Below are 15585 nucleotides of genomic sequence, written 5' to 3'. Positions count from 1 at the left end.
TGAAGACTATTCTGAGATAGATTTTACAGAGGCATGTTCTGGTAAACTTGCTATATGTCTTAGTAGATTTTTTATTCTAAGAAGTCGAAGTTAAAGATGTGAAGAAGACATTCTGGAGATGATGTGGCTAATCTTTCTCATGATAATATTACATGTACGAAAATTTATTCAAGTTAAAAGGTGGAAGATTAATGTTATCACTAAGTGTAATGTGTTCCTATAATAACTAATTGAGGTGTAATAGCCGACTAAGGGAATTGTTGTATGGATTCGGTATAAAGGAAGGACATTTTCCTTTGTCATATATGGATGCAAGTGAATGATTGCAAGTAGCACAAACAGTGAAATGCGAAGATAAGAAGAGTAGAGTGAAGGTGAAAGAAACTTCGTTGCAAAGTTTTTACTATATGGTCTAAAGTTTGATACTTGGATCTGAGGTTCATGACTTGGTCTACAAGGTTTGACAATGATTGGTCTAGTTGATAGGATAGAGGAAAGAAGTTAAAGTATAGTACATATAATTATTCTGTAAGGAATAGTTGAGAGATTAGTTGGAGAGTGAGTTCAGTGATCTTGCCCCAAAAGTTGTTTGGACAGTAGGTCCTTCTATCTTCTACAACTCCTAACAGGGTTGGCACAACTCCTAACAAGGTTGGCACAACTCCTAATAGGGTTGGAATCTTCTAACAAGGATTCAAAGTCTCCTAATAGGGACTCATATGTACTAAATGTTGTAATAGACTCCTAATAGGGTCCATCCTCTAACAAAGAATATTTATATTAGTACATCATCTTGTGGGCATCATTTCCATCAAGGTTTTCCCTTTGATCAAGGGTTTCCCTAGTCAAAAAAAATAGTGTAATCATCTATGTGTATCTTGTTATGGTTGTTTACTTTGGTTGAATGGTTAAGATTATTTAAGGTGCATAAATGTTTTAATTATTGGATATTTGATTCACACACTCCCCCCCCTCTTAGTTATCTTGGTGGACTATTGTTTCTAACAATTGGTATTAGAGCATTAGGTCCTTGAAGATAAAGTTTAACAACTCTAGGAAATCCATGGTGAACATATTCATAAAAGATAGTCCCAAGTCTAGCAAAGGAAATTTTGACACTCGGATGGTGGAAATTCTTGGTGAGTTATTAGATTTGTGTAAAGAACAGAGCATTGAATTTTCAGATCCAGAGTCCTTCTATTGTATACAAAAGAATAGAAGCACAAGAAAAGATTAGTCTAGATCCGAAGAAGACATGATGATAAAGGAAGGTATTGATTTGTTTACAGAAATAGAAGGTATGAAAATGTTTGTTTGCTGGATATGTAAAGAGATTGGTCATTTTTTGAATAGATGTCCTAAGAGAATAAGAGAATCTAGAGAAAGAGTTTACTTTTTAATAAAATTGAAGAGTTAAAGCAAGTATGGAAAGATTCTTGAATGATTATCATAATGAGCCTAGATTAGTTAATGAAGAGGAAGTAATAGAAGAGACAACCTTAAAGACTATTATGAAAGTGCAAATGTAAGAGTTGATAAGAAATTTAAGATACAAGAAAGAATAGTTGACTACAATTTAGATGATGTGAATCTTGTTACTAAACCAAGGAATGATAAAATATTCTTTGAGACTAACAATGATTTTCATAATAAAAGAGAGATGAGGTAGGAACAAAGCTCAAACCTTTGATAGAGTTAAGAGTTGAGATAACAACTCCTACTTCAGGTAAGAATATGAAAAAGAATCATCCAGCTAAGTAGATCATTGAAAGTAGAGATAAAGGTGTGATGACTAGAAGTAGAATCAATGAACTACGTTTGATATCTCAAGTTGAACTAAAGAATTCTTATGAAGCATGTAAATATGACTATTGGAAGAAAGCTATGAAAGAGGAATTGGATAAGATAGTGAAGAATGAGACATGGGAATTGGTCCCCAGACCAGCAAACAAGAATGTGATAGGAACAAAATGGGTATTTAGGAACAAGGTGAATGAGCAAGGTGAAGTTGTAAGAAACAAGGCAAGACTAGTATGTAAAGGTTACTCACAGCAAGAAGGAATAGACTATGATGAAACCTATGCTCCTATGATAAGAATAGAAGTAGTAAGGTTATTCTTAACATATGCAACATATAAGAAATTCAAAGTGTATCAGATGGATGTCAAGTCGGTATTTCTAAATGGAGAACTTGAAGAAGAGGTATACATAGAACATCCTGAAGGTTGTCCGTTAACATATGACAAGGAAATAGTATGTAGATTGAAGAAAGCATTGTATGGCTTGAAGCAGCACCAAGAACCTTATATGAAAGGTTAGACAAGCATTTGACAAAGCTTGGATATAGAAAATGTATGGAAGATAGTAATCTATATTGGAAATAAATTGATGATGGATCAATGATCTTGGTAATATTTGTTGATGATATAATATTTGGAGGAAATGATGATGAAAGTGACAAGTTTGCAAAAGAAATGACGAAGGAATTTGAAATTATCATGATATGAGAAATGAAATATTTGCTAGGATTACAAATTGTGCAGGATAAAGAAGGAATTTTTATTTCATAGACTAAGTATTTGAAAGATCTACTCAAAAGGTTTCTTTTGGAAACATGTAAACCCATTGGAACACCTATGGTAACTAGACACAAGTTATCTAAAAAGGATCAGACACCTACTATTGAGCAAAAGAAATACAGATCTATGATTGGAGGATTGCAATAGTTGAGTCACAAAAAGCCAGATATAAAAAATACAGTTGGAATTATTGCAAGATTTCAAGATGACCCTAGAGAAGCAAATTATGTAGCAGTCAAAATGATATTTAGATATCTAAAAGGAACACTAGAGTTCATATTGTGGTATGATAGATCTAATGATTTCACATTATATGCTTATACTGATGTTGATTAGGTAGGTAGTATGGATGAAAGAAAGAGCACCAGTGGTGGAGTCTTCTTTCTTAGAGGAAGATTGGTCTCTTAGCTAAGCAAGAAGAAGGATTGTACCTCACAAAGTACAATAGAAGTAGAATATATTGCAGCAGGAACCAATTGTAATCAAGTTGTTTGGATGAAGCAGATGCTAAAGGATATAAGTATAGAATTCGGTGAACCCGTTGTCATACATTGTGACAACACAAGCACAATAAATATGTCTAAGAATCCAGTGTTACATTCTAAGACTAAGCACATTTCTATCAAGTATCACATCTTGAGAGAAAAAGATGCAAAAAAGGAAATTAGATTGGAGTATGTAAGCACTAAAGAGAAAATTGCAAATATTTCCACTAAGCCTCTTCCCAAAGAGACTTTTGATTTTTTGTGAGGTATGCTAGTGTTTATATACCCCTTCCTACATCATAGTAGATGATGCAAGATTACATTAGTCCAGTGTAACATAGCACTATTGTTTGTCTAGACTGAATGATGATATTTCTTATATGGGGGAGTAGCTATGATGGACAGAGTCATCTAGGACTCTTGTTGGATTTTTTTTTTAACAATTTCTTTGTACACTTGAGCAGGTCAGAGACAATTGTTATAGAGAATGATGGTTGCTGAAACCTTTGACATTGATGTCAATAGGGGATAAATTAGCATGAAAAATAGATTACAACATGAAAAATAGTTTGATATAGAGCACATTGAGGTATATCAATGGGGGGGAATGATTGATGAAGAGGATTTGAAAAGAAATTTTAACAATCTTTTGCAGTTGGTATTTTTGTAAGTTGATGTTTTCCATCTATGTTGCCATCAATGCCAAAGGGAGAGATTGTTGGAAGCCTGAATGTTGATGATATTCCTATGGGGGACTATTGTAGAAACATGATTAGATCATTATCATAATGATATGTTACATTCTTGACTATATTTGCCATTGATATCAACATAGTAGTTTTTTGTGGTATCTGACAGAAGAACAATGGAAAGATCAAGTTGGTATGGATAGACAGTTGAGTATTTTCACTAAGTGAGGTTAAAGGGAGATACTACTAAGTTTCTAGTATATGTAGCTAACCTCAGAAGCATAAGCTATTAAGTCTAGAAGAAGTTATGGAAGTTTCGGTGAAGACTACTTTGAGATAGAGTTTACAGTGGCATGTTCTGGTAAACTTGTTATATCTCTTAGCAAAGTTTTTACTCTAAGAAGCCAAAATTAAAGATGTGAAGAATAAATTTTGGAGATGACATGGCTAAGCTCACTCGTCATAAAATTGCATGTATAGAAAGTTATTCAAGTTACAAGGCTGAAGATTAATGTTATCGCTAAGTGTAACATGTTCTTAATGTGGTCATATAATAATTAATTGAGAAGGTGTAATAGCCGACTCAGGGAATTGTTGTATGGATTCGGTATAAAGGAAGGACATTTTTCTTTATCATGTATGGATGCAAGTGAATGATTGTAAGCAACACAAAGAGAGGAATGTGAAGATAAGCAAAGTAGAGCGAAGGTGAAAGAAACTTCATTGCCTAGGTTTTATTATATGATTCAAAGTTTGATACTTGGATCCAAGGTTCATGACCTAGTCTACAATGTCTGGCAGTGATTGGTTTAGTTGACAGGACAGAGGAAAGAAGTTAAAGTATAGTACATACAATTATTCTACAAGGACTAGTTGAGAGATCAGTTAGATAGTGAGTTCAGTGATCTTGCCCTAGAAGTTGTTGGGACAGTGGGTCCTTCAGTCTTCTACAACTCCTAATAGGTTTGGACTCTTCTAACAAGGATTCAAAGTCTCCTAACAGGGACTCATATGTACTAGATATTGTAATACACTCCTGACAGGGTCCATCCTCTAACAAAGAATATTTATGTTAGTACATCATCTTGTGGCTATCATTCCCACTAATGTTTTCCCTATGATCAAGGGTTTCCCTAGTTAACATATCTGGTGTAATTGTCTATGTGCATCTTGTTATGGTTATCATTTAATTTTGTTGAATGGTTAATATTATTTAAGGTGGATAAATGTTTTAATTATTGGATAACTGATTCACCCACCCCCCTCTCCCCACCCCCCCAATTATCTTGGTGAACTATTTTTTCTAACATCTTCGTCGATGAAAGCCCTTTGTGTTGGCTTCCTTCTCCACTAGCTTGTCATGCTACTCAACTACAATTCATGATTCACGTTTTCCTTTTCCTCTTTGCATGATTCTATATCCAAGATAGGATGACACTTTTGCTTCATATCCATCTTGCACTCAATGTTTAAAGTTTTTCTTTTGTTGTTCTCTTTAGGAATAGATATTAAATTGATCTCGATTTCTAAGTTGCCAACCACTCCAGAGGAAGAGTTGATATCAGGCAACTGCAAATTTGAAGCATCAATTGAACATAGAGGAAAATGTTGGGATTCACTGTTCCCATTTCCACACAATTTTGACTTTTGTTTCTTTGTAATTTCTGCAGTCTGCATTAGGCTTAGATCAAAATCGATGACCAGAAATAGCCCGTCAATATAATACTTATCCCTTGTCCATGTTGTTGAGCTAGTTTCACAATGTTTCATTTCTATTATCAATCCTTTCAGAAGCCAATCAAGAGAACTGACTATAGTTGCATTAGCCACTGTGTTTTATTGACCTTTGAGGGTCTTTATTATTTTAAATTTAAGGAGAGTTTTGAATCCTTTCAAGGAACTATATTGAGAGCCTTCTCTTCATGTGGACATCGTTACTTCATTTGGAAGATGATGGGGCAATGGGGCCTATTGCCTCATAAGGAAGGAGGAATGATCAGAATTGAATTAGCATATTTTATTAAATCTTATATTTTAATTAATTCTTGTCTTTAATTAATTCTAGTGACTTTTCAGTTTGGAATTGCCCATTCAATTTCTAATGAAGATGTAGATAAAGTGACCTTTTAGCTTCCATGAAGATGTATAAAAAGGCTTAAGTCAAATTCAACAAGGCAGAACGATATGGAGATACATCTCATTTGTTGAGATTGCCAATTTGTACCAAATCTTGTATATGGAGTTTGTGGGCATACATCTCATCCACGAGATTTCCCACCTCCTATGGAGTTCATGGGCATACATCTCATTCATAGGATAGCCCAACTTTTATGAACTTGAATATACAACTCATCCATGAGTTTGTCCAAAAATTGATCTGAATCTTAGGCATACATCTTACTTATGAGATTCTCCATGATTGTATTAAAAAAATTACTATCATGAATGAATAGAAGTTTTCATATGGCTTATTATGTGTTTACAATTCTGCTATTTCTTTCTTTCAATATTGTCCTTTGAATTGAAAAAATGATTCAGATCACTTGGCCCCTGTATTAACAGTGGCATCATTAAACTTATTTCCAAAGATGGGGATAAAGCCCTTATTAAAATTTGGAGGCCTATCATGCTCCTTAATGTTTCTTATAAGATTTTGGCCAAGGTCCTGGCTCTCACACTTGTGAATATCCTGCCCAAATTTATTTGTGCTACCCAGACTGGCTTCATCAAAGGTAGATATATTCTTGAAAATCTTATCACCAGCTATGAAGCCATGGACTAGGCTAATTGCTCTTGCCAGAACTCTGCGATGTTGCTCCTCAATTTTGAAAAATCCTATGATAGGGTTGAATGGAATTTTATCCTCATGATGCTTGAGGCCTTTGTTTTTCCTGTTGACTTTTGTAACTATGTTCATGTTCTACTTAGTGATACCTTTGCTCAGGTGGATGTTAATGGTTCCCTTTCGAATCCCTTCCCCCTTGCTCGATCCATTAGACAAGGTTGTCCCTTGGCTTGTGCTCTTTTTGTCATAGCCTCTAAAGCCCTCTACTATATCCTTAGAGATGACTCGCTATCACTTGATGTTAGAGGCCTTTATCTCCCCAATAATGACAAGCTGATTAATTGCCAGCTTGTTGATGATACTTCTATTTTCCTTGAAGCTAGTGCTAATAACTTCAAAACCCTTCAAACCAAGTTCAATATGTTTTGTGCTATCTCTGGTGCTTGGATATCCTAGGTTAAATCCATTTGCCTCAGCTAGGAGGAGCAGCCTCCTGAGTGGTTCAATCAATACAAATTCCAATGGGGTGGGCATCATAATTTTTTTAAATACTTAGGCACCCCCTTCTATATTGAACCTTGCCTCAAAGACATGTGGTCCTAGATCAAACAAAAAAATTGATAAGAAGTTAAATAAGTGGCATAATAGATCTTTATCCCTGGCAAGCAGAGTTCAAGTTTGCTAGAAGATTATGTCTTCCTATAGCATCTATTACTCCTTTGCTTGGATGTTCAGTAATTATCAAATTTTAGAAATCCAAAAGGCCATAAGGAACTTTCTTTGGTCTGATGGTAAAGGCAATAAAAATATGCATGTGATCAAGTGAGAGTGATGTCATGTTGATAAACTCCTTGGGGGGCTTGGGCTTAAAGATCTTAAAATTCAAGTTACAGCTCTTTCCGCCAAATGGATCTTTCACTCTTTGGGTGGTAACGATCCATGGAAAGTACTTGTTAGGCATAATATTGAAAGAGGAACTCCAAAAAAAGCTAATTCTTGGAGAAATCTTCCCTTTTGTGATTTGATTGTTGCTAATTTTTTGACTAAAGTTCATGGATATGTTGTTTTTAGATCCATATGGAAAGCCTCGGACCATGTCAGGTTGTTTTTCACCAACAAGGATTTCCATGATGGTAAGCATCTATATGGTGAAAGATTCATTTGGTGGAACTTACACCTAGTTGGCAAACCCTTCACCCTCTCCCAAGGATGCTCTGCTAAATTGTGGTCTAAGATGTGCATCTCTCAGCTTGCTGACCTTTTTGAACATGATAGGCTTATCAATTAGGATGAGCTTAGGAACAGGTTTAATATTCCAAACTCTCAAAAGAAAACTTACAACATGATTGTCAGGGCTGCGAAGGACCTACCCACTGATTGTCATGTGGACTCTCATAGATACTTAAAATGCAAATGGTCGGATGGTGTCATTATGTCCAAACTCAAAGAAAAAAATATTTATAATATCATTGGGCATAATGATAATATTATTGATCATGCTAATTTTGTTTGGTACTCCTCCCTTGATGCTTGTGCTTGGAAGAAATATTTAAATATTCTTTGGAAAGGTGTTGTTAAACCTAAAATGAAGTGTTTTAAATGGTTGACTATGCTTGACAGACTCCCTATTAGAAAAGATGATTCTATGAATGATTTTTGCAGCCTCTGTAGGCTTCCTCAAATGGTTAGACATATCTTTTTGACTACATTTTTGCTAAGGAAATATGGAATATGTTTGGTATTACTTATCCTATAAATGTGAACATTTTAGAAATTATTATTGGTAATATTGATGGGCTTAAAAAAGATTCTAATGTTTTTTGGTATATTCTTTCCTCTAACATTCTGTGGCAGATTTGGAAGTGCAGGAACAAGGAAAAGTATCAAAGCAACCCTAGAGTTCTTATTGATTTATTTTTTCAAAAACTCACTTTAAAAAAAAATTCTCCAGGTTCATACGACGACGATGATGTAAAAGGAAAAGTTGAGAAGATTCTTGAGGGATGGTCATACCACCTTCTTTGTCTACGAGTTGAAACACAGTTTTAAATGGAGGAGGAATTTTGATGACCTCCAGATGTTTGAACAGACTTGCAAGAAACTCAACTAAGAGATCATGAAGAACATCAAGTCCAAGAGGGACGAGATATTCATGCTGACCCAAATCCACGAGCAAAAAAATATTGTTTGGATGGAGGGCCTGTTGGGTTGGATTGCTTGGGTGGATACCTATCATGACGTTTTACATTAGTGTCTTTGTTTCTTTGAACTTTGTCTATATGCACTTTACTTTGAGTTCGTGGTGAGGTTGGGCCTCTTTTTTTTGTACTCTTAGTTGATATTGTTATATCATTTTTTTCAATCTCATTATATATAATACAAAAAAATAGTGAGATTCATTAAAACTTTAATAACTTTTTTAGTTTATAATTTTTCTTAAATTAATTTGCATGTCATCAATCTACATACAATTATTTTGAAGTTAAAAAAAAATAAAAAATCATAAAAGTGAAATTATGATCAAATTATGGTGTCCATACACGAGAGGTTTTAAAAATTAGCTTAATAGCCAATTGAAAATAAATAATAAATAAATTATTTAATAAAAAATTAAGAAAAAATATTATCATCAATCTTTGATGTGTTAGGTAACTTTATTTAAAATGATTTACCAATAATTCATTAATTTGTATCAAATTATAGTGTCTGTACACAAGTATGGTAGGGTCGTGAAACATGCATTTTAAAAAAGTGGTTTTAAAATATGCATACAAGAAAAACTTTCTATCATGTGAGTATACAAATAAATTATGAATTCAAAAGTAGACTTTGAGTCTTACAATTTGGATTAATGAAATTTTCTAATATTCAACTTCTAAGTTCTTCAAATTTTTGACATTAATTAAAAATAAATTCCAAAAATAAGATAAACACTTCCACTTTTTGCCCAAAAGTGAGACCCAACTTCTTGCACTTACCTTATATATATATATATATATATATATATATATATATATATATATATATATATATATATATATATATACTAGATCGTGGAAGAGCTCCATATACATATACACACACACACACACTTTTATATATATATATATATATATATATATATATATATATATATATATATATATATATATATACTAGATCGTGGAAGAGCTCCACACACACACACACACACACACACGCGCGTGTGTGTGTGTGTATGTATATATGGAGCTCTTCCACGATCTAGTTTAACAAATTAAAGCGAAACTAGTCCCCACCGATGAGATCAGCCACTTGTAAGTTGTCTCGCGTGTGTGTGTGTGTATGTATATATGGAGCTCTTCCACGATCTAGTTTAACAAATTAAAGCGAAACTAGTCCCCACCGATGAGATCAGCCACTTGTAAGTTGTCTCACCTCTTAAATGCGAAAGAAATTTGAACCCGAGACCATGAGAAACTACCCTAACCTCAAGCCAACTCATAATGAAAAAGAAATCCCCACCAACTGTTTTATTGCCTTTTCCTTTTCCTAAAGACATTGACCACATTCCGACCCAAAAACGAGATATTGATCTGATGCCTATCTGTAAGGAAAAGCAGCCAGCCTTCCGCAATCTCATAATTTTATGCCCAGCTGGTGGGCCACCCCACTGCCTGAAATTATGCGTTGAAAAGACAGGCACGATAGAGCCCCATTCTCATCAAAGGCCGAGCTCTGCTGCCGACTTTTCCAGACGTTTTTGACCCGCCGATGAGGAAAAACGATATTCAAATGGCGTGCTTGTCCGATTGTCCTTTGCTCTTCCGACACGTCAGCAGAGAAGAATAAGGACAGACGTGGCCGAGCACAGACCATACACGTAGCAATCGAATAGCTGTATGATCGTGACATTGGAAGGACCGACCCACATGCAGGGGTACACGTGTCACCAGATCTTCCACAGAAGAGACTTTTGTGGCCCAGATATTGAAGTGATATTGTCTTCTTTATAGTCCGCATTCTCTTCCTTGTTTTCTCACGCTAACAAAGAAGCCTTGTTTATTTTTTACAGTGTGTTTCTGAGCTTTTATATTTGAGTAAAGTGAGCAAAAATGTCTTGCTGTGGTGGAAAGTGTGGGTGTGGAGATAACTGTGGCTGTGGCAATGGATGCACTGGGTGGGTTAATTAATTTCTCCACTCATCTTTCATTAAGATTTAATAGTCAGATCTAAGGTTTTTCTGTTTTTTTAAAAAGGTTTAATTGAGTTGAGTTTAATTATGGCAGGTGCAAGATGTACCCAGAGATAGTAGAGTCATCCAAGGAGACCAAGGCGGCCTCTTCTGAAATGGGGTAAGATTGTCAAAAATATCATATTTTGTTGTTTTTGTTCTGATGGTTTGTCAGAGAGATCAGGTTTTATTTTGTGTTGGTGGTCATCAAGAAAGATCAGATTTTGTTCTGATGGCTTGTGAAAAAGATCAGATTTTATTTATAAAATTGAAAGCAAAGATCTATAAAATTGTTAATTTTGAGTTGTAGTTTTAAGTAGATTTGTAAGTTGGATTTTATATTAGGAAGGCTTGATAATCTTAGATCTGTCCATAAAAATTAATTTGAAACAATTTGGAATAAGAATATTTTATTAAGTTTTCTTTATTTTTCTTTTTTCTTTTCTAAGATAATATATTTTAAATTTAAAATACCCATTAGATTTAATTTTTAAGTTATTTTACAAGTCTAGCCTATAGTTCTAGTGGGCTCACTATCATCTTAGGATTATGTGCTCACTATCATATAATGCATTTTGAAAATATTGTATTTTTGTTTTAAACAATTTAAAGTGAAAATATGTTTTAAAAAGTAATGTTATGTTAAATAAATTTAATTGGTCAAATTAAAAAAATATGATTGATTTTTTATTTTTATTGTAATTTTTGCCTTATGATAAAATTTATTTTAATAAGTTATTAGTTCGGTTTTTTTATTATGATAATCATACATGTTTTCTAATTTCATTATATAATTATTTTTTAACAAATGATGTTTCATTATTTTTTAAAGTAAGATTGAAGCAAGTCTTGATCATAGATATAATTTTTTTTAACGATGAATAAAACCAAAAAAATTAATTTAAAATAAATAAATATTTGTAACCAATTTTTATTTTAAACAGTGATATGAAAAAATAATATTAAATTACATATAAATCTAATTTTAGGTGTAAGGTGAAACTAAATGTACTTTTATTATGGTTTGATCAACATGGTAGATATTGTAGAAAGTTTCTAAATTTAGTCAATTTTAGAAAGTAAATTTATAGTCCATACTATATATTTATACACTTCATGGATGCATGTTTAATTTGTGTGATCAACAAATGTGCAGGAAAGTAGAGGAGATAACAGTGGCAGCTGAGGGTGGAGATGTTCCAAGTGCCTGCAAGTGCAATCCTTGCAATTGTGATCCCTGCAACTGCTAATCGCCATTATAAACTCTTGGCTAACTAGTTATTAAATATGATAATGCCTACTAATGTTAGATTTATGCTTAATCCCTCTATATTAAGCAATAGCGTGAAGCCCTAATATATGTACGTTATTGCTCTTAAACAATTATGGTGAGCACTTATTTATGTGTAATCTTTGACAATCCTATATGAGCAAACATCTACTTGTAAAGATTTTGTGTATCACTAATATTTGGAATGCTCAGTAAATTGTTTGTGATTCAATAATAGAGACAGTTTGAGAAGTGAGTAGTCGCATGGTTATTTGGAAGATAGCATATTGGTATTAAATATAATAGAAAAGCATGGTGAAGCCTTGAAATATTAAATATTACCCAACATGCGAATATCTTAGCTTCTTTTCCTTATATTTGAGGGAACATTTGATGGTGCTTATATGAATATGGTCAGTTTTTTTGAGATCATATATTTGTATATGAATATGGTCAGTATTTTTGAGATCATATATTTGTATATCTTCAAGGGCTTGTTTGGTTGCAGGCATAGGAATGGAGAATAGAAATGCAATATTGGAAATAGGAATGAGTATCGGCTCTTTTTAGAGGCAAAATGAGAATATGTACTCCTATTCCCTATTTCAACTGACAAACCAAACGAAAAATAGAAAACCAAAATTTCTATTCCTATTCCACCAACCAAACGGGCCCTAAATATTTTTAATTCAAAGAAATGACTGATTTTAAATAGAATCATTCAATATTATTATTATTGTAATCGTATTATATGGTAGTTATCAAGTTATACATATTATTTTAGAATTTTTTATATTAAATTGACATCAAAGATAATTTCAATATTTTCTATATTACATACTTATTTGAAATGTAATCTCACTCCATTGCACCTTGTCTATCTCATGAATATTATGATTGCATTTAATATGTGCATAAGAAGTTTGACAAAGATTAAAAGATAAACATAAAAGAAGATGCAAAATGCAAGAGAAAACTAGAATAGGACTAAAGCTAGAATGCAAAGATGATGGTTAATTTAAATGTAAACTAAGGATGTAAGAAAGTGTGGATGATAAGGATAAAAGTTTATATAAAAGTTTTGAGAGAGATTTACGCTATGAATGTGGGATAAAAGATTGGAGATATATTGACAAATATACTTGCCCCATGTGGTAGATGAATGCATTAAGTGATTGTGAAATATCATTAAAAAATAATTAATATTAAGGTTAAATAATTGGTAATATGAATGGAGTGGCAAAAGAGAATAATCTCTCTTAATGTACCAAATAATTTGTGTAAAAAAACTATTGTGGTTTTGCCTAGAATTTCTCTATTTCCTCTATATAACAAGAGCTCTGAAAGAGCTACAGTCCTTGCCTTTGGAAGAAAGAGAAGATTGATTATTTTCGATGTGGTCAAAGTGTAGTGATTGAATGCAAAAGGGCGTTCGTGAACCTTCATTGTCACCACCACCATTGGTGGTGATTCTGAAACACGAAACTTCTATATGAATTTACACCACCATTGGTGGTGATTCCTAAACTTGAAACTTCTATTTGAATTCTAGAAACTTCTAGCTTCGCCTCAAAAAAATGATCAATGGTATGTGTAACAGTCAGAGATATCACCAAATTTGAGAAGTGTTGGTTTTTCGTTGTAGGCTTTATCTTGTACCAATATGACCTATTAATCGACAAAGTTAGAAGATGTGAAATCTTTGGTACATATTCATTTACAGTACCATGCTAAATTACTTATAAAACTCATTTGTTATTGTATATGTAATATTTTAATGTATTATAATTTATAATTTTAACATATCAATTTATTGTTTTATAATTTAAAAATATAAAATTTGATAGTTATTATTTAAGAATAATATTGTTATAATATATTTAAATATTAAATATAATTCATTTCTATTTTTTATTTTTTGTTATTTGAATAACCAATAAAAAGATTTTCATAATATAAACTTATAGATTATTATATTTCATAATTTTACATTTTTATTTTCAAAAATATATCATATTAAAAATACAAAGTAAATAATTAAAAATTTTAAAAATAAATAAAATGTTCTTTAACCTCTATTTGACAATGCAAAACTCATGAAAATCAACTAAAAGTTAAAACGATTTGAAAATAAATTAAAATTTGTTTAAAACAATTTTAAATATGGTAGGAGATTAAAAATATCTTAGGCAATATGTTGACATGATATGTTTCAGGCTCAATGATAGCGGAGACATTGGAGATGTTTCCAGAACAATGTGACGTCATTTTTTAGCAATTTCTTGAGTAAAAAATTAAGTTTAACCCCTGGGAAAATGGGCAGTGACCAATACGAATTTAATATTTATTGTACAAAAATATATTTTAAAAATAATCATTCGAAACCTTAGATTAACGATAGCTGTTTCTGAAAAAAATTAATAGGTGCGGCCACCGGGAACATTAGTTCCCTGCCTATAGATAGGCAGGGACTAACAAAAATGATAGGATAAATGCAACAAATATTTTGACTACATATGGTGCATTACACTAATAATGAAAATGAGGTTATAGAAATGCCCAACTCTTACAAATTATTTAGAAATCATAATCATCAATACATTTTTTCAACTTAGATCTAAACATTAAGGTCAATTATTTGAAAATATAATTATTTACACAAATTTTTTTAATTGTACCTAATTCTTTTCACTAAACTAATCTAACTAATTCTTTTCACCAAGTTAGAGATACTTTACACAAACGTTGAATGTTAGAGATTTCTTAGTGTATTGAATAATCCTTATATATATATATATATATATATATATATATATATATATATATATATATATATATATCATTTCATATGTTTCAAATATGGAAATCCTCAAGCCACGTTATAAAAAAATACATGGGGTAAGTGCACAAAGTTGTGGTGCCAAAAGGGGGGTATAAGTGGACACCTTTTTCCTGAAATCAGCAAATTCTAGACTTCAACAAGAATTTGAAGATAGTTACGCTCAAAATTTTAAGATATGACAAAAACAAAAGTCGTAGTCCTTTGAATCTAGTTTCTAAACTACTAATTTTTTTTCAAAATGGTTTAGTTTTAGGTCCTCAAAAAAGGGGGCCACAGAAAGTGGTACTGTTTATTCCAAAAAAACATAACATAGTACAAAGTGTGGCCCCCCTAAAATTTTAACTTTTTTTTTGAAATTCTTTAATCGCTCCAATCAAAAGTTACCTAACACTATGTAGTTTATCCCAGATTTTTCGGGTAATTTTATAATGTGTATTTTTTTTTAATGAATTTTTAAATTAGACCCATCCCAAAAACGTGAAATATCTGTGTGCTCCCCCTAGAAATGATTGAAAACTAATCTAAAATCAAAACTTCTTTTTTTCAAAGTGTGTAGAATGGAGTCTAGTTTCTAAAAAACTAAGTTGTTACAAAATTCGATGAATGAGCTAAAATCTACAGCCCAATTAGTACATGGTGGTTTTTGACAAAAAATGAACATACATTCAAAAGAAATTATAGATGAAAGACTTAAAATAGTTCAAATTAAAAATAAATTATAT

General features: G+C 32.2%; 1 protein-coding gene across 1 annotated transcript; it reads left to right on the top strand.

Annotated features, from left to right (window-relative positions):
- Positions 1-10558: 10558 nt before the first annotated feature.
- LOC149556098 (metallothionein-like protein type 2 B) lies at positions 10559-12200 on the top strand. The gene is made up of 3 exons (XM_089830237.1): positions 10559-10697; positions 10807-10872; positions 11908-12200. The coding sequence occupies exons 1-3, from the start codon at positions 10633-10635 to the stop codon at positions 11999-12001; spliced, it is 225 nt and encodes a 74-aa protein (XP_089686363.1). The 5' UTR covers positions 10559-10632; the 3' UTR covers positions 12002-12200.
- Positions 12201-15585: the final 3385 nt, after the last annotated feature.

The sequence above is a fragment of the Cupressus sempervirens genome, chromosome 5, assembly GCF_028749045.1.
Source record: "Cupressus sempervirens isolate cs-2001-9-10 chromosome 5, ASM2874904v1, whole genome shotgun sequence".
NCBI lineage: Eukaryota > Viridiplantae > Streptophyta > Pinopsida > Cupressales > Cupressaceae > Cupressus > Cupressus sempervirens.
The sequence above is the reverse complement of the archived record's forward strand: the minus strand, read 5'-3'. Positions and strand labels throughout refer to the sequence as shown.